This window comes from Brienomyrus brachyistius, chromosome 6 (assembly GCF_023856365.1).
Source record: "Brienomyrus brachyistius isolate T26 chromosome 6, BBRACH_0.4, whole genome shotgun sequence".
Taxonomy (NCBI): Eukaryota; Metazoa; Chordata; class Actinopteri; order Osteoglossiformes; family Mormyridae; genus Brienomyrus; species Brienomyrus brachyistius.
The window spans coordinates 3,939,582-3,959,759 of record NC_064538.1 but is presented as its reverse complement, the minus strand read 5'-3'; the positions used below and the strand labels follow the sequence as shown (position 1 = coordinate 3,959,759).

At 45.1% G+C, this 20,178-nt stretch overlaps 1 protein-coding gene across 4 annotated transcripts in view; it reads right to left on the bottom strand.

Moving 5' to 3' along the window:
* The window catches only part of acot7 (acyl-CoA thioesterase 7), a 76,116-nt gene that overhangs the window by 14,654 nt on the left and 41,284 nt on the right, over positions 1-20,178 (bottom strand). For all 4 annotated transcript variants that reach the window (XM_049017222.1, XM_049017219.1, XM_049017218.1 and 1 more), the window contains 2 exons: positions 11,183-11,299; positions 3,491-3,675 (listed from right to left, as the gene is read on the bottom strand). In XM_049017222.1, coding sequence (XP_048873179.1) covers positions 3,491-3,675; positions 11,183-11,299 — 302 coding nt within the window. The remainder of the gene's footprint in view (positions 1-3,490; positions 3,676-11,182; positions 11,300-20,178) is intronic.

The window sequence follows — 20,178 nt, the reverse complement described above, 5'->3', positions numbered from 1 at the left end:
TTAATATTAAAAGATGTCTGCCAGAAAACTAGTTTCACTCAAGATAAACTTATCTCTCTGTTTTGAAAAACAGTGGCTGCTTGTTGGGTATTGGCCTTTTCCACAAATTTTACACAATTTCACGGTTCCTTGTCTTGGAACGCTGCTCTCAACACTGAAATAATTAACGTCGCCAAGGAACATCAAAGCGTTCCTGAAATTGGCAGTATTGGAAAGGCAACACAAAACATCCTTTTTAAATATCGGTGTGGAGTCCACAGCACAGGGTTTGAATCCCAGACCTCTCTGTGTGTGGAGGTTTGATGTTCTCCACGTGTGTGTTGTTTCATGTTCTCCACGTGTGTTGATTTGCTTGCGGTACATTGGTTTCTGAACAAAGACATGTGTTGAAGTGAACTGGTGTCTCTCTAAAATCTCAGGTGTCCCCCACCCTGTGCCCACCATTGCCCTGTGTTGGACTAACTGGTATGGAAAATGGGTGGATGCAAAATACTGAATAATGCAGGAAAGGGTAACATAACACCTACAGACTGAAACACAATATTGTAAATTTTGTTTGCATCACTTATTAGTGGTGATGGCCCAACATGGTGTGAACATACTGCATACTGAAGCTCTTAACTGTTTTGCTAAAGTAATTATCTGTTTGTCACCTTGTATTCTGGCAGCCAACAGGGAGCTGGCTAAATAAGTTCTGGAACAGGACCGAGACATGTGAGCAGAACCTGCAGGGCCACTGATGAAGGTTGACCTCCACTGACATAGGGAGTGTGATACCTGCAGCAACTGCTTATAGTCAACTATTAGCTTAAAGTTCCACCCCTGCCGACAGTCACATCATATGACAACAGCTGAACAAGGGAAAAAGCTGACGTTTGAGAAAATAGAAAAATTGATGTGATAGAGTTAAGTAAAAACTTAATATTTAGCCATTGTGCGAAGCTGTAAAGCACCGGAAAAGGCAGCACCGTGGAAGGGAAACAGTGTTTCAGTCCAGAGAAACAGATGGTGGATTCAACGGCAGTGGTACCGATTCTGGCATAATTCCAGGGCGATGTGTCGTCCCCACCGGCAGCTTCCGGAAAGCTTCAGTTCAGAGGTAGCGTACGTGGGGCTGGGCGCGTACAAAAATGAGCACGGGTGAGAGGTTAACGCGGGCGGCACACTCCAGCGAGGCTGCTGACCCCTGTCAAACGCAGAAGCGTGTAAAAATAAACTCCTGCTTTCCTACGCTGAGGGTTGCTATAGCAACCCAACTTGTTCCGTGAGTGAAGGGACCCAGCTGAACACTCTCCAGGGCGAAGGCCTCAGCTGTCACTCTGCGGCAGCGTGCGTTCTTCGACCCGCCGTGCCGTAAATCCCGTCGTTAGGCTCCGCCGTGCCGTAAAGCCCGTCGTTAGGCTCCGCCGTGCCGTAAAGCCCGTAGTTAGGCTCCGCCGTGCCGTAAAGCCCGTCGTTAGGCTCCGCCGTGCCGTAAATCCCGTCGTTAGGCTCCGCCACGCGGCAAGGACACACAGGTGTACACCATGTCTCTGCATCTCCTCCCCCACCAGTGCAGCCATGCACGTTGTGTGTACAAGTCACGTCCAACTGGCCAGACGCGTACACACACACACACACACACTGCAGGCCCCGGCAGCCAATCACGGCCCCTTCCCCAGACTCCCAGCTAAAATAGGCCCTGCTAAAAATAGACACAAGAGTATTTTTTTTCCCTGAAGATAGCATCACCTTAAGTTAAATTAGAGCTGCGCTTGCCCGGTCGATATATGCTATTTATACAGAGGGCCATGTTATTTCTGGAAGGAGGATTACCAGAGCTGAAGATGGGGAAAACCGAAGGCTTTTATATACAGGAACCCTGAGCATGTGCTACATTACAATCATATTTATATATATGGTGCTTTAATTACTCTCCACCCAACTTGCCAATAGCGTAGTTTAATTTACGGTCATGTTACATAGCTGAAATGCAGTGTAAATTTTTTAAGGCTATGCCAATCTATCTATCTACTGTATCTTTGGTCATTTTGGATATAGCAAATTCCCATTTTCACATCTATTTCTTCAGTTTGAACTATGCTAATCACGTTGTCGCCTCTTTTGGGGGGTAACGCCCTAGCAACCCAGCTGCCCTTCTCGAGCGCTAACATGTTTCGTCCATTCAGTTTTGCTCATAAAATTTCATTACTGTGCTAGTTGTTAATAAACTACTAGCGATCAAAAATGATCTTACAGCATTTTTACTGCTTTGTTCCTGCCAGGAAGTGCGGGACCACAAACTGAGAAGTAAACAAATGTGGGTTAAAATGTGGTTTTTTTTCGCTTCCGAATAGTGAAATTTTGTTACCAAGAGCCACTTTCACATCCGCGATTGGCAGGCAGAACCAGAAGCAGTCCGATGCCATTGTGCTTCCTAGTAGTAATACAGTGACGACTGGGTTGCTATTTTGCGCCTCGTTTGTCTGGAATGTGACATCAGCACCCTGGCAGCAGGCCTGTTTGGGCATCATTCTGTGGCAACCAGCCAATTATCAACAGATGGGCCTTTGAAGCACGTATTTTAAATGCAATCACATGCTAAAACTACAGTACTGCAGGTCTTTGTTGTTGCCATTTCCTAGTCTGAAGTAAAAAAAAAACAACAACAAAGTTTACTGTTTCTTTGCTGACTGAAATAGTTTTTAAGACAAGGATCTGTCAAGTGCAGTAGCCATCTAGGACAGTTTTCAGTGACAATGATCAAGGTGAAGTCACAGGCTTTTGGGGGGGTCAATGAGGGCCACAGAAAGTAATATTAAATTTAACAATAGCTTACAATTCTCACACAAATTGTTATGACTGAAGCAAATCGCTTTCTTAATGTAGGATACAACTTCAGCTCGGGCTTCAGACCACAACAAACCAGGCAGCCGATCAGGATTTCGCAAGTCCGTACTGCTCCATCCGAGACAGTAATTAATTAGCCTGGTTCAGCTGTCAGACAATTCAATTCACAGAAACAAAATACTTCACAAGTATTTAACTCCTCATTACTGAACTTAACTGAGCAATTAGGGAAATAGATCATAGTGATCCTTATTTTCAATCTGAGGTACCTTTTTCAGAATTATAGGCATTAATGCAAATTAGACAGAATATGTTTTTAAACGTAGCAGTCTTCAGATATGACTTTACAATGTGTTACACACTGTCAGTCATCCAATCAGCAAGTCAGTAAAGATTGATCAAGAAAGTGTTTGGCTGGACTGAGAATCACCAAACTTAGTGGGTCACCTGCACTCAGGTCAGGAAACTCTGAGCCAGATTATCTTGGTAAAGATCTTAAGGGATCCTAATATCGATCACTTATTAACAATTTGTTTTGGGGGGCAAATAAGAGTGTACAGTTCCTTCTTGATTGGCCGTGTGCTGGTCATGTGCTGCACTGATGGGCGTGTCTTCCCAGCATTTAGCATGTCCCATGCTACCCACAGTTCTCAGGGCCTACCTTCAGCGGGGGAACAGGAAGAGGCTTGCCCTCCTTATCCAAGGAGATGTAGGTGAAGAAGGCGGTGGCGGCGCGGTAATTCCCCTTGTCTGCCTCCACCAGGTTGTCGGCATCCACAAACACCTCAATCTCCATGGACTTGTTACTGGTGAAGGTCATCCTGCCGGAGACGGTCAAAATGCAGCCTGGAGACGGAAGACATAAGGATTCCATGTCAGCCTTTCGCAAAGCTGTTCATCGGCCAAGGATGCAGGTCGGTTACAGTCACATCGGGCAGCTTTCAGTGCTGGATTCCTGTAGGGAAAACAACACGGTTGGTTGCCGCAGAGGAATAATCTGCCGCACGCTATGGAATCTCCCCATCTATCCCCAGGGTGTGCTCCAACCCCAGCATCATCAAATGTCTCTTACGCTACACAGTCACGCACCAGAGCTCTATCATCAGCGGCTTGCCTTGCTGTCACTACTGGTTTAAGAGTGATGCAGGCCCCCAAAGTCTGGGGTCAATGATGGCCCCATAGCTTGTCCTTGACAGACAGGTCCTCCTTCACAGCGACTTTCTGATTAACTTGTACTCCGGCTCCCAGCTGCAGTGTCAGCACTCTCCTTTTCTCTTTGTACAAGCCCCCGACGGTTTGAATAGTATTTCAGCTGCATGTCATGTCAGTCCATGGTGCCTTTATTGGGATGGGTGGCACAAAGCGGACCTCTGGAGCATCATGGGAAGGCAAAGACTTAAGGTTATCATAATGCATGGATACATATGATAGGGAAAAGTTGTATTGAACCTACTGTCCATCTATATTGCAGAAAACAGGATACAAGGATACAAGCTGCACTTTGAATTGCCTTGTGCCTGAATGGGACTATTTAAATAAACTTACCTTGCTTTGCCTGTTTCTAATTGTCAGAAATTGTCAGGTTCAGAGACCTTTTATCTCCTATGACAGTAAAGCTGTCAACTAATGATTGGAACTGGGTTATCACCGTCTCTTTGTATTGTTCTAATTAATGCATTTTCACTGTTTTGCATTAGCAGCAAAATTTTCAATTTTTAGCTCGATTTCTGGCAACTCATCCAGGGGGATCAGTGACTGGCATCGCTGCACAGCTGCACTGCACAGTTTCGCGGACTCTGTGCTACAGGTCATGTACCGAAGGGTCTGTGCCTGCAATGCATCACAAACCATGTTCACCGCAAACAATCAAGCATTCTGTCCTCAGACCATTTAACGCCGGGCTCATAAAACGTGCACAAAATGTTGTGCTGTTCTGTTCGTCAGTGATATTGCCCAGAAATCCAGCTTAAAGGATGTAAGGTTTCACTGTCGCATGTACTGTTGCTACATTTACTGCGTCCCTCAAGAAGTTTGCTCTTCTGTTTTGTCACTGAGCTGCTGTTGTGGAATGCAGGCATGACTTAATCCAACAGAGTTCAAAAGAGCCCCGTTCTGCTTCTAAACCAGGACGATTATCCCTGGGGATCCATGTCAACCTTCCTTTTCTCATACTGGTTCCTTGTCTGATTGCCATGGCAACCGCATGACTTATTGATTAGTTACTTTGCTTGTTTGGGGACGCTTGAGCTTGCCTGAGGCAGAGACCTGGGGCAGGCGTTTTTAGCCGGGCACTGTCCTGCTGCTCTGCTTCTGGGTCTGTGATAACATACAGGCCACAAGCGCGACCAATCAGAGTGCGGCTTCACACGGCGGGATTGAGATTCTCAGTAAATCCCAATAAATTAATTTCCCAGCCCAAGTCTCGAAAAGGGCTCCGCTGCTTCGCCCTCAAGAAAGGTTTTAACCCAAATTTATATATTATATAAATGGTTAAAACGATTTTGTAAGCGGTGTTGGAGAGAAACATCTGCTAGATAAAAGTGTTTTCAGAGGATTTTTCAACGCATGTCTGCAATAAATATCATTTGCAACACAATTCCCTTGCTTTTAAATAATTGCTTTCACCCTCATATGTTGCATACAGCTGACAGTTGGTTTAACCAAGTTCATGTCAGTTTCCTTCCATGCAAAGTGGATACTTCATATAGAACCACTCACACATTTTCTATTCCCACTTGCCCTTTGCAGAGTCACAGGGGTGAGACTCACACAAGCTATGCAGGGAACAACCCAGGACGGGGAGCCAACACATTGCGGCGTCCACACATTTGGACACCAAAACATCCAAAGCAAACCCAACGACAGTCTTGGGAGAACATGCAACCTCCACACAGTAAGAGCGGGGGGGCAGAGACTCAAACCTACGCCAACCACGGCACCACTGTGCCACCCACAGATGGCCACACCATTCAGGAAATTCACAGTATCTCATGCGAAGACCAGGGCTTGGCGCTTTCCGGAACTTTCCTGGAGCGGCAGTCTAAAGCCCACATCCCACCCGGTACAGTACTGGCTGCCAGTTCCATGCCAGCGACTTCCCGCTGCGGCAGGTGTGGGAGCCGGTTCATCGGCCGTGACGGTGGAGACGTTTTCCGATGGGCGTCTCCGGTTAATAGCTGGTCTGCGCGGCGAAGTGTGCAAACAGCTGACAGGCGACAACAACGAAACCAGCAAGGTCAGGAAGCCACTCATGCAGCACCTACTACACCTCATGCAGCTCATTACGACATTCACTCACATGAAGGGCATAGCAATTATCAAAGGTCGTACCCTATTGCACCTCCATCCATCCATCCATTTTACAAACCACTTATCCTACTGGGTCGCGGGGGGTCCGGAGCCTATCCCGGAATCAATGGGCACAAGGCAGGGAACAACCCAGGATGGGGGGGCCAGCCCATCGCAGGGCACACTCACACACCATTCACTCACACATGAACACCTATGGGCAATTTAGTAACTCCAATTAGCCTCAGCATGTCTTTGGACTGTGGGGGGAAACCGGAGTACCCGGAGGAAACCCCACGACGACATGGGGAGAACATGCAAACTCCGCACACATGTGACCCAGGCGGAGACTCGAACCCGGGTCCCAGAGGTGTGAGGCAACAGTGCAAACCACTGCACCACCATGCCGCCCCCTCTAGTGTACCTATATTACTTTGCTGTTTGCTAAAAAGTGCAGAGTGATGGTCACTCAGTGCATGGGAGCTGGAAACATAACCTTTCCCAAAGGCAACGTCAGAATAGCACCACAAGCAAAACACACCGCAGATACTCAGGCAGTTGGGCTGCGGCCGTCCAGTCAGACCGTTTGGAATTTCAAGAACAGGCCAAGTCTTTTGTAATATTTGTCATTTATTACTCATCCTGCATTTGAGGTGTCTGTATTTTTACTGATTCATGCAGATGAACAGAAGCGACATCCTTCCATACCAAGGCTCCTTCTGAGCTGCCATCCAACACCCTGTTACCTCCACAACTCAGTGTCTTTAACCTCTTCGCTAAACATGCTGGGTGTTTGAAGTTGCAAGTTAATGCTGGTCTGGTGAAAATTACAATGTCATTCTGATTATAACAATATGACTTCAAATTTACGTTGTACGGGCTCTTGCGTGTGGAAAGACCTCAGGAGTGGCAACGTTAAATTTTCCAGCGGCTGTGTGGTTGCGTAGATGTTTGCTATAAGCTAATATATGTAAATAACAAGAAGCATATTCAGGAACCCAGTACTGTGATAAATCCAGAAATTCATATGTGCAAATTCTGAGAAATATGCGAAACGTATGAACATCAGGATAATCTGTAGACAGAACTGGGCACAGATGGTTTGGAGTTATGGGAATAGAATTATTATAAAGAAACAGGATAGTTTCAAGTATTGCAAGTATTAATTTGTTCATAATACACCAGCAGCAATTAAAAAATAGATAAAAAAATGTCAGCAGTCCTGTGTGGACACTTACACTGATTAACATTTAATAGGGTTGTCTGAGGACATGCTGATACAGAAATACGTCAGTGTGGAATAATCATCTCGCACAGCATGACCATGTGGCCACAAAACCCAATGATTTCATTATAACATTACCATTTAAGGGAACAATGATGGAGCGACCTCAGGATTGAGATTCGGAGTCCCCCAGCATGTGTCACATCAAAGGAGGGGCATTACACCAATTTTCATCATGAGTGTAACAATGCAGAGGAGTCCTGAATTATCTCAGCTATATTTGTGGCACTTGGTGAACACTACTGGAGGCCTGGAGTGCTGCTCAGAGCACTCTGAGATACACCGTGCTGAAGCGAGATACACAATCCCTGCCTAACGCTGAAATCAAGCCTGACGGTTCTTTAACAGGAAATCGAATCGAACGTCTTCGGCACCAAGATCAAAGAGCTGGACCCCACAGAAGAGGACGTATAAATTGGAAGCCACATCTTCCACAGGGTAGAAATGGACATAGATTTAGTAAGAAAGCCATTAGGAACTGAGCGAAATGCTTTATTTGTCCGAAGGATCCTTTTATACAGGACCAGGAGATAGGGGTGAGTGATTGTCATTGTCCACGTTGATTAATTCCATCTGCTCATTCCTGATCTCCCTCCATTATGACCACTCCACTTTTATTTTGACACCCCAGACCTTAATGGTGGACTCAAATCTCCATGTTGCTGGGAGCATATATGCTGTCTTCATTTGTTTCCTTCCCTGCCAAAACCACCGTATTTTAATTGTATGTTGCACTTTACTTCAATGCAATTTTACTACAAGCCTGCACACAAGACAGAGCCTGCCGCCGTCCTCGGTGTGCTACACGCCGGGTGCAGTTCGTATTAAAAAAGACACGTTTAACCAATGACAGCATAACAGGTGTGATGAACATCACCAGGGCATCGCCAACTCACCCCCACAAAAAACATTTACACGTCAGGCTTTTTGATGTACCACTCCATCCCTTAATAAAACTCTGGGCCTGAATTTCCCTGGTCACATGGTTCTTTCCATCAAGGAGAAGGGACTCTAGCTTATGGCTTGATGCTTGACCGAATAATAGATATTTCACTGAAGCAATTCTGGTTAAGAAGAGGTGAGATGCGGGGGCCCTCGAGAGGGATCTAAGTGGGTCTTGGTCTAGCACCGATAACCTTAACAGGTAAACCACGGTGTGGCATTTTCACGGTGCTGGAGGGTAAGGGGATGTAACGGGATGGACGTCCCCAGAGACAGGCCATGAAGACACAGCAAGGGATTATGGGGGATATTCATCTATGATTTTTTTTTTTACGTTTACTGTTCAAAACCAAGCTTGCGCAAACGAAAAGGGTTAGGGTTATGGAATGAGTATGATACTGTTTAGATTACGTGACCAATTGTTAGTGCTGGAAGTCTGTTACACCCTGAAATGCAGACAAACCCAGTAACCTTCTCAGCATTCAATATGTTCATCTCGTAAACTTGTAACATGTTTTGTTGTCTTTTGGGATAAATTGGCCTCTTTTTAAAAGTAAAACAATTGGCTATTCTTCTGTTTAATAAGGTTGGCTGTCAGAATTAGAGATTTGTGTGGTAAAAAGGAGCACTGAGAAAAACATCACAGATATCCTGTTTATTGCACAGATGCTATCTGTTGTTGAGGTTACTTTTATGGCAAGATGATTTATTCCAAAACAAAACAAAACAATTCTCTTAATTCTCACAAGACTCTTAAATGTGAGAACGGTTCTGCATGAGTTCCTCTCAGATCAGCAAGCACATGATCTTTGCACCGCAACTGGCCTATGAAACTAGATGAATGTTTCCTAGCTAGTCACTTGTGGCATTGTGTACAAACTTAGGACAATACTGCCTGGACATATGTCTGTGGGAAGCAGCTGATTTCTGGGAAATGGAACTAAAAATTGTCCATTCGCATTAAATTCCACCTTCCACAAGCAGCCTAGCACCTTATGTCGGGCAAATGTTCTCTCTTGCTTATGTCACAGTTGCTGAAAATTTGTTGGCCAAAGTGGACTGATGCAAATCAATGTCGGCCTTTCGAAAAAGATATATCTGGGTTCTTTTTCCTTTAATAATGTCTCGTACACAGTTCACTCCTTGGAGGATTTTGTGTACAGAAAGTTCCAGAAACAAAGAACGAATGATTTAGAACAGAAGCATCTAAGATATGAGAGAAAGGAGAAGAGTCGGTGGACCGTTTCCATGAATAATGAATCTTATCTGATAACATTTCAAAATAAGCATGGAAAATAGGGATTCCTCAGTAATTTGCCACTGTATAATCGAGGAAATTAGCTGCTAATTGTCTTCCAGGTTTGACAACAACAGCGAGACCTGGAAGTGCTGTGAGTCCAATGCGTGATGTGGGCAAACGGGTCCATCCAGAAAGGCGAGTCGTTAACTTTAGCCCAAATTATGCAGACAGGTCATAAAATACAAGGTCACCGTGGATCAATGAGCAATTTACATGTCTAGCATCTCTCCTCATTAGTTTGTTCCCTGAGGAAGAAACAGAAACATTCAGGGCCTGGCATCCAGGCTTGTGCATAACCACCACAAGGCAAAGCAGCAGCGTCAGCCTTATGGGAGTCTGATTTACACGAGGCAGGAAAATGGCCGTTCCCTCGCTGAACGAACTCCTGCTCGTTTGCTCATCCCGTCACGAAAACAGCTGGGCAAGACGGTTAATAAAAAACGAGCCATTCCCTCACCACAACAGCATTTTAAGGATAAAAATGCCACAGCCATGGAAAATAGCTCAGGGTTATTTATTTCATTCATTCTTTCCATACTGCGCTAATGAAAATGATTTCCTCATACGGAGAGAACATGCAGCGGAGTCAAACTATAAGGTTACATAAAGGAATGCTAATTTCAAGAGGCCCCCCTCCTGGCAGTTTAAACGTTTGTTTTATGTTTTTTTTTCCTGCTTTGAGGTTTTTTTTTTTCCATTCAGCAGAGCTGGATATTTCCTGGCGAAATGACACTGGCAGAGACGACCAAGCCTGTATTAAAATCAAGGGTTTTAGTTCTGTGGAGCAGGACAGAATTTAGCCTAAATTCGTATGATTGCGCGTATATTTGGGGGGAAACGGTCCGATAAGGATCGATCATCGTCTTGTCCTCTCAAACCCCCCCCCACCTCCCCATGCCGGAAGCTCTGAGAGTCACTGAGATCACGTGGTTGTAAATAAGCAAAAGGCCCAAAATATCCATCATGTAAACACAGGGAGCATGTAGTCCCCTGACTCACCAATCGGCAGCTACTTAATGTGGCACAACGAGACTCCAGGAACTAAGCCCCGCCCATGAGACATAGTTTCCATCTGCAGACCCCAGCTCTCCAGGAACAAGGGTCCCCTGACACAATGGGCAGGTTTTCCATTCTAACATAACCTAGGGACTCCCAACGAAAAGCCAGACTTAATTAATCCCAGCAAAAAGCTGCTACTTTATATCAGAATTCATTTATACTGCATATGCAAATACTCCTTCACAAATCCTGCATAAAGAAAGGAGACATGTAGCGCATTAAAATCTATGACAAATCCTTGCTAAGAAGCCTGTCAAGATCATCACAGAACAGGGTCATAGATTTGGGTATGTGGGAGTACCATGTGTTTAGGGGGGTGGGGGGGGTCCCTATCTGTAATCTATGCTGGTAGAATCATAAACACCATCGTTCAAGATGATGGAGAATTTTATTTGATGGTGGAAAAAGCCAACCCAGGTTTTGTTTGCTTGTTTTTTTTCCAACCTTTTGCACATCCTGTGTGCCGAGGTCCGTCTTACCTTTCTTGATCTTGCGGTGAAAGTTGATGGCGTCCACCGAGGCCGTGACGATGTTGGTCTTGCAATGCCGGGCGGCCACAATGCCGGCGACCTCGTCCATCAGCTTCATCGTCACCCCTGGCAACGGAAAACAAAGCCGGGTAATTACACTTGACCAAACAGCAACGGAGAAAGATCATGAACATTAATGTCAGTTAATCTAATATTCCAGTCATTGTTCAATAATCCTAAAGTCCAATGACTTATCATTCAGAGCAGACAAGCGTCCCCAGATTTTCCCTCCCCCTCTTGGCTCAGATGGCTTCATCACAACCATTAGCAATTGGCTGGACAGTTCGCCTTTAGCTGCACCAGAGGTTACATGAAAATGGGCCAGAATCTATTCAGCTAATCAAGCTTTTGAATCCATATGGACGCAGTCCGCAAAAGAATATTATGAACCCAGTTTTCACAATGACGTGACTCTACACTCATTAAAACATTTAACTCACTATTAGTAGCTAGGATGCCATACAGACTGCTGACAACAATAACGTCGTTAACTCCCTCCTACACAGTGCAAATGAGTGCAGGCTGCCCCTGTCCTGTGACACCTTTCGTGAGTCTGTCGGCCTGTTTTTACGGCCACTAGCCGAGTCGTCATCCGCAGACGAATCCAAAGGCAGAATGACCATTCCTGAAGAACCTTTCCCATGCTATTGGACAAGATAAGTCATGGCCAAAAATGCAAGGCTTGTTGAGCGATACTATTTACAGTATGTTTTCCACGTGCGGTTATTCGTGCCGCGAACTGTTCGCCTACAGATACACTCAGCGGCCAGTTAATTAGGTACACCTGCTTGCCAATGCAAGCAGCCTGCTCATCCAACCAGCCAAACATGGGGCTGCTGCTGAATACACACAGAATCGAGGGGTTTCACTTACTGTTTGGCAAGAATTAGAACTGCTAAAATGCCTGATCTAACTGGTTTGGGCCCTGGTGTGATTGTGGGCGCCATATGCAACACTTCCATTATCTCAGAATCAGCCACTTTTCAGGGATGTTCACACACTAAAAATTTATGGTGTGATAAAAAAAAAGTCCAGTCAATGGTATTTGGGTAACAGCAGACACCCTATTAATATGAGGTTAGAGTAGAATGGCCAGCTCATTAGGCCAGAAGTTCAAAAACAACAGGGTAGTCAGTGAGGTGCTCTGAATGTGTCTGCCCTTGATGTGGTTCGGGAGGAAAAGTGAGTTATATCCAGTACCACCAAGACGCATCTAATAAAATGAGTGAATTTCTCATTCCACATGTTGACATCTAACATGAGGAAAAATTCGAATGAAAAATTAGGATAGCGATGAGCTTAGCAGAAAGGCTGTAACGGTTAGCATATTGGGTTTAAGACGTGACTTGGCAAACTGAACAGCACAGCTAAATAAACGGGCATTTGAATAATAACCATCGGCAGAGCATGTGAATATAAACGACAGCAAACACCACCCCCATCTCCCCACGGCACTGCATTCCACGTTAAACCCGAGATGCTCAATTCCGTTCGTAATTCACACCGCGCATCGCTCCTGCTCGGTGGACGCCATTTTCCAAACGGGCTGCCTTATAAATCGATCTATTTTATTCATCCAAATGTGAGCTGACGAGGGAAGACCGAGGGGGCATTGGGCGACGACGAAGAAGAGGAGCAAGTGATGGCGTGGGCACGAAGAGGGCACGGCAGGTAGGAGGTGTGATTCTCCGAAGGCCCTGGCCTCACATGAGGGGACACTATTGATTTTATTTGGCCTGACAGGCCGTGTTGCACATAAATCTTCAGGAAGTCTCTGCTCCTTCCGTAGCTCCTCTGTCAGCCCCCCCGGGGAACGAAGCTCAGCTTCATCATGCCGCCTAACAGTGCTGGAGCTGGATGAATGACACCCAGAGCAGCCCGTGTGCTTAATGGATGACAGCAATCTGCGTCTATTTGCTGCTACAATTAATGACCTATTCTCAGGTATTTATGTGGCTCAGATTCAAATCAATTAATTTGCAGGGTTGCCAAATTTAGTCAGCTGGCTGGAGTTAGATTTTCAATTCCAGACAAGTCTGCACACGCATGCGCACGCATTTACATGTATGTAACAGTTTTGTCACCTTGCACATAGTCAGTAGGGTTTGCAGGCTGCCCCAACACTTTTGATGTAGCTAATTTTAGGTTTAAAATCTAATGATATGGATTTACTGTAAGAGTTCTTGCGTGAGAGTGAGAGTCTGAAAGCCTGAAAGCTGGAGTTAAATAGAATTTCAAATCAAAGTGATATTTAAGCAGTATTCCACAGGGCTCCTGACTTTTTAACATTGTTACTTCTGATCTTTAAAGACCCCTGCTAACCAGATAAGTCCTTTGTCAATGGCAGAAATGTCTTTTAATTAAGCACAGGGCTGATATGACCACACCAATTAAGGCTGCTGACACTGATTGGCTGAATTAGACCCCAGAGCCAGCCAACGCACTCGCTCTTCAGATGCAGATCTTCCAGGCCAAGACTCAGGATATCTAGCACTCTGACTCTATATCTGAGACAACGACTGAATCTCTTAGCTACAGACTACACCGGGTCATGTGACATGGGTGTGGTCAGTGGAGGATATTGGTGGCACCTAGATCTTTAGGGAAAGGGGAATAGCAGCAATTGCAAATCCCTTCTTCCTTCCAGAAGGGAACAAACACATCTTGGGCAGTCATCACAGAAAGCCTTCTCATGCTGTGGCCCACGGGCTTAATCGAGAAATTTTACAAGGAACAGCTCATAGCTTCACCAACTCTAAATATCACGGTCCACGCCCCTGCCTCCAGCTCTGTTAGCGGGGGCCCTAGTGGGCACCTTCTGCTTCACGGGCCGGACAGCAGCCCCCTTAATGAAGATCTGAGTGTTACAGGAAAACCATTACTGCACGGCCATTATGCTGCAAACAGTTTGGCCCAAGCATCCACAGCTGCAGAGCATCAGTTCTGCGTAACAGAAAGCTGCACGGATAAAATCAAACAAGGCAGGGTGAGCAGGATGGGAGATGAAACAGACCCCTCGGCTCTCTCCGACCTTTTTCATCCAGACATGCATGAAGCCGGCAGTGTCGGATAGGGGGATGATTATACACAGCTGAGCAGCTCAGTATCGCTATATGAGGTGCATTGCATTCTGGGACAAAACCTTGCTCGTGAAAAAAGGGAACCGCGCGATCGTTCCTCCTTGCGCTACTGTATGGGAGCGTCAAGGAGAAACAGCAGCACAAAACAGATTTGAGGGGACCTGTAACGATTGTGGTTTTGAGGGAGTCAGCACGAGCTTGAAGCTCATGAATGTGAACGATTTAAGCTACGTTCCATAAACTCTGCAATGCCATATACTGTCACACCATAGTTTCGTTTTGTGAGAAATGCGGAAACCATTTCCATAACAATAAAAAAAAAACGGACATGAGGAGATATGAGAGACATGAGACACGCCAGGCTGCTCTCAAGATGGGAAAGGCAGACATTTTTCCACTTTGCTTATCCTTCCCCCGTCTTCTCGCCAGTGAGACCGCTGGCCTTTTCGAGCGCCTGATCCTTCTGTTTGACGGAATAAGGCGGGAAACGTGACAGCCATCCACAGAGCCTTGAGAATACAGACAGCTGCCGGAGGATCTGGCTATTGTTCCCACAGAACTGGGCTGACCAAGGGGGGGCGGGCAGGGGGGGTTTGGAATGTGTTTCAGCTCCTACCTCCCATCTGTTTCTCTTCTAAGTCCCACTGAAGGGAGGGTGCCGAAAAGAAGGGTAGTGTTTGTGGTGTGTGGGGGGGGGGGCATCTGTGCAAGATTTCATTTGCGTGCATCATGGGAAAACCGGGGGGGCTCCTCCGTGATTCTGGGGGCGCTTGCCAAGGGTTAGACCACATGCCGGATGCATGCATGGAAAGGGGTGTGTCACTCGTCCCCGGGAACGCTTTGCCCCCTCCGCTGGTAGCTGCCAGAAACCGAATTTCAAAACAATTGAACGCCTGCAAAGAAAACTATAAGAAGCCATTCAAGGGCACACCTGCGGCTGCAGTCAGCGTGCTTCCAGGAGTGAGTCGGCACTGCCGGGGACCATCTGGGCCGGAACCAGCGAGCAGCGGCTTCACCGCATGATTCCAGGGCCACAACAGGTCCAGGCTCCGGTCCTGCTACACGTTAGCAGCTTGTTTCAGTCCTGACAGCATGGCAATTAACGCGGCTGTCAGAGCCAAAGTAATCGTCCAAGGCAGGAGGTAATGTACAGGTAAATGGGAAAGCGGCCCAGTCAGACCTTTCTGGCGCGATTTGGCGAGACCTCAGACAGCCGAACATAGTGTCAGGACTGAAAGCGAACACAGTCAGGCTCCACTGTGAATCAAGGCTTTCAGTCAGCTAACAGAAATAAAAATGTAGATTACCTGTAAATATCTTTCTTGGGGGGGTTGCGGTGGAAGGCTAATGGGGCACTCATATAAGTGCTGAGGTAATACTTCGCAGTTCCAGTTGACAACATGCAGTTTTGTCATATTCCTGCAAAGGCCAGGGCAATTAAGGAAGCAGATTTCTGTAATGATTTTGTCAGCGAGGTCTGCAGTTGTGCTCTTGACTCTTGAAATACTTTGTTAAAAATATCTCATAAATGACAAGGACTATATAAATGATTATATAACACGATGGCCTTTGCTCAGGTCTCGGCTGCCCAAACCACGTTTGGCGGATCAAGGCTTTTTCCTCCTCAGATCACTGTGGGTAGGACCTCAGCATGGCTGACCACCGTCACTCCACACACCCTGCCATCTCAATTTGAATCTTGTCACAGTCACTCAGATCTTTAGCCTCTGTCCATTACTTATGCATTCTACACATCAACTACGAGTAACAAATGCTAGCTTATCATCTAATATATCCCAGACCTTGACATCAACTGTTTTTCTGAGATAGGTGACCTTATTTGCTTCACATTGAGGAGGTCATAATGTTTTGTCTCATCGTTGTTTGAATGACAAGTACATTTTTAAGATGCCTAATTTTGATATCTATCCATAATGGTGAGGCGGAAGTCAACCTTACGATGCACAGATGGCAATGGAAAAAAAAACATACTGTGATGTACAGAGAGAACCTTAACCAGCCACTGCAGACCCCAACCCATGGCTTCATCTGATGTGTGATGAAGAGCATACAAGCGTAGCCTGATTCGAACCCGAGACCAATTACCGCTGAACCATGGTGTCTTCTCTTCACATTTTCTAAATCATATTCATATTCTATTGGAATGTTCCTCACACACCACTCGCATGTTCAGGCAGTCCTCACTCCTAGTGCAGCTAGTTTCAGAAACCAAAGTTTGATTGAAGTTCAGTTCTTTAACCACGTTCTAATTACTTGCTTCCCCATCTCCCTGGGGCTTTGTGGCTTCCCAGTGTGCACTGGGCCACAAACGGCTAACAGTTGTATCTGCGTACAAGGGAGCCCTGTTGCTCCACTCTTAAAAGAACTTGCTACGACTTACACACGCTGCCTTTTAATTTTCTGTATTTTCATTTAAGGTCTTATTTTTACCAGAGGTGCAGCTGCATGAAGAAGAAGGCGAGGGTGGGGAGGTGGGGGGGGGGGGGGTTGGGGGCAGGTAGTCCTCATATTGTTTATGCTGCCTTTACACCTTGCCTGCTCTTCTCCCCAAGCTGAGCGAAAATGAACAGCATCTCACCTGGAGACGGACTTCCAGCCGGCTCCTTGTGAAATCTCCCGCTGATGCCCGAATCCCTGGCCTTTCCTTGTTTTGGCGTGTTTTACAAACCAATCAATCCCCCCCCCCCCCCCCAGAAAACAAAATAAAGAAACAAGTCTTGTCGCAATTCACCATTCAGCACAGGGGTAGCCAAGTCAAGCGTATAAGGCTACATAAAGGCATTACTGACTGCATTATGTACAAACGATGTGTGTATATATAACAATATGGAGGCTTCAATGTAAATGTGAGTCTGCACTGAATAAGGAGTTATAGAAAATGTATGGAAAGTGCATGGAAAGTGCATAGTCATAAAATCATAACTGCATTACAAAGATCATAAAAAGAGAGATGGATGCCAAATTAGAAAGTACTCTAAGGTTTATGCCGTAATATCCAACAGACAAGACTGTTCCATCATTCTGACAGTATTTTATTACGTAGTTATGTAACGTACAACCTGACATATACACATATATACACAACCTGACACTACATATGTAGTGCTTTCTATCTATCCATTTTCTATACCATCCATACCACTGTTGCCCACTCTGGAAGCACAGGGCCCCTGCCAGGGATGCACGGTTAAAGAAGTGCATAAATATTATTTAGATATTTAATCTGGATTTCACTCTCCAGTCTATACTGGTTGTTTGGACCTGAGGCAAGTCCTCGAAGGTCAAATCGCCACGAAGTCTTCAGTAGGAAAAAGACCAGCGGAAGCTGCCCTAGATTCAGCTCAGGTCGCTACATTTCCATATCAGTAGCACAGAAAAATCAAAAAACATACTCCCTGATTATATCAGGAGGGTAGATTAATTACATTTTTTTGTCTCCTCACCGATTCCTCCTGATGGAACCCCCCCAAGCGTCATCACACCCAGGTCACATGGAGTGGCATTCACCAACCGACCGAGGGAAGCAGCAGCGAGACTTTGCTCCTGCGATGCCGGAAGCGGCTTCACGAATGGATCCACGCGATGTCTAAACTGGGAACCTTCTGGAGCTTTGGGTTAAACATGCCATATGCCTTTCCCAAGCAAAATGAAATTACAAAACAAAAAAAAATGCCCGTATAATTAGTCCCCCAACCCATCTCTGACTTCTCATAATTCCACTGTTTCTCTTTCTTTGCGGCAGTATAACTACAGGTGATGTGAGTTTCTTTGAGTTTATTGCTTTAAAAATAATGATTTCCCTACTAAGCTAAACAAAAGCAAGGACGTCAAAGTGATACGGGGAGTGTGGTCGGCTTGTAATTGTCTCTCCTTTTCATGGGCGTACTTAAACCCATACAGAGACAATCTGGCATTGAAATTCTAAAGCCAAACAGGCCATTGTCTTAACCAGCCATGCAGTAAAGTGATTGATGGAGTGGTGTTTGGCGATGATGTCCGGCGCTTTTCGCACAGTATGTAGACAGGCTGCCGTGTGAAGCACTTCCTAGAGTTCCAGGTAACGACTCATTCCAGATTTCCAGCACTGCAATTTTTTTTTACTTCTATATACTTCTTTGGATTTTTTTAAGGCACAAATGTGATTATGAAAAAAATACAGTAAACATACAAAGAAACCAAACACAGGAAATGAGTCTTTAAAGAAAGTCTGCAAGGGGCAAAATAAAAGCAAATCAAAACAATCGATGCATGCAATTTTTTTTGACGACATAGTTCCGTGAGCTATATTTCCCATCTTACTCACAGACTGGCCAATACAGCACAGGTCATGCCTGCAAGATGAAGGATCAGACACAGGGAGATACTAGTTGACAGTTGAGGCCATGCCATGGATTCTCCAACTGGTGAGATGCAAATGGGGGAGCGCAATGGCTGGCGTGCACTGGTTTGTAGGAGCATGTCAGCTCACCTCTGCCTCCTGGTGGACATGTACGCATTATGGGCATCTGAGTCTCATACAGAACGAGAAACGATTATGGTTAATAGAACTGGATACTCCAGACCAATCCGGTCCATCTTCTATACATAAAATTCTTATTTATATGCTGGTCATACTTTATTCCGACCAATAAAGATATTTATTCATGAACTTCTGGTGTGACAGAAACAGGTAATTATCATGGTGTAACGCTGAATATATTTCCATCGGGGTCTTATGATGGACACTGTATATTCCATATATTTATTTCTGTCTCAGTTTAAATGAGGGATTTCATATTACCTTGCAAATTTTTGTATGGTTTTGAGTACTTGCTTGTATTTATTTTGATAAATGAAGTAGAAGATGTCCGGGTAATTGTAATCTGCAAAAATAATATTTTGTCCGAACAGTAATAGCGATCATTAGAGTTAATTAAACTCGGAACTATCCTTGTCAGAGCACTGACTGTGACTGAGTGACTGGGACCAAGCTGTCTAACTCGCAATTAGTTTTGCACATATAATAGGGGGTTCTACCATCCTGTAAAATGAAGAAGAGTCTCCAGCAAGCTGAATATTGCTATAGTGACCAGCTATTCAAGGCCTTTCAACCTGGTACCTTATTATTCATATCTTCCTCTTACTACACTCATCGATTTTAGTGTGTAGAGCAATGGTTCCCTGATTTAAGAGCACGTCACTGCTGCACGTCTTGCATGCAGGACATGCAAGAGACCAACTAAGTTAATGAGCCAAACGTACACTAGATGCATTGTATTTTGTGGTTTATTAAAAATATTGCAAATGTGTTTTGATGTAATGTGAACGTGACACCCCTTTTCTTTCATTAAATAAAATATCCCAAGACCCTCAAACTCAATCAAATCATCATACTAGCTTCTATTAACTGTTCTAGGTAAATTCAGATGTTCTTCTCAGAAACAGCCCAATAAATGATTCTTTACAGACTTTAGACTGGACTGGATTACAAATATCACAGATGGAAAGGTTGAATAAATTGGCACAGAGGACCGACACAATGCTATGACTCATATTTTCCATGTAAGTTCATCTGAACTCCGGTATCCACATTGGAGGACCCAAGATAAGCCGTTTTACAAAAAGACTGACATGTGAACACTGTAACAGATGAACACACAGTGTAACTGACATGCGAACACTGTAACAGATGAACACACAGTGTAACTGACATGAACACCGTGGATATTGCTCTTCCAAACAATTTAGTCGGAATAAACATGTCCTGCTCCATAAAACCACATGAAATTCAGCAGTGAAATCTGGGGCTGTCTGAGATTTTAGCATTTTCTCTCGGAACGTGTAGCACTTACGACAGTAGGTGAC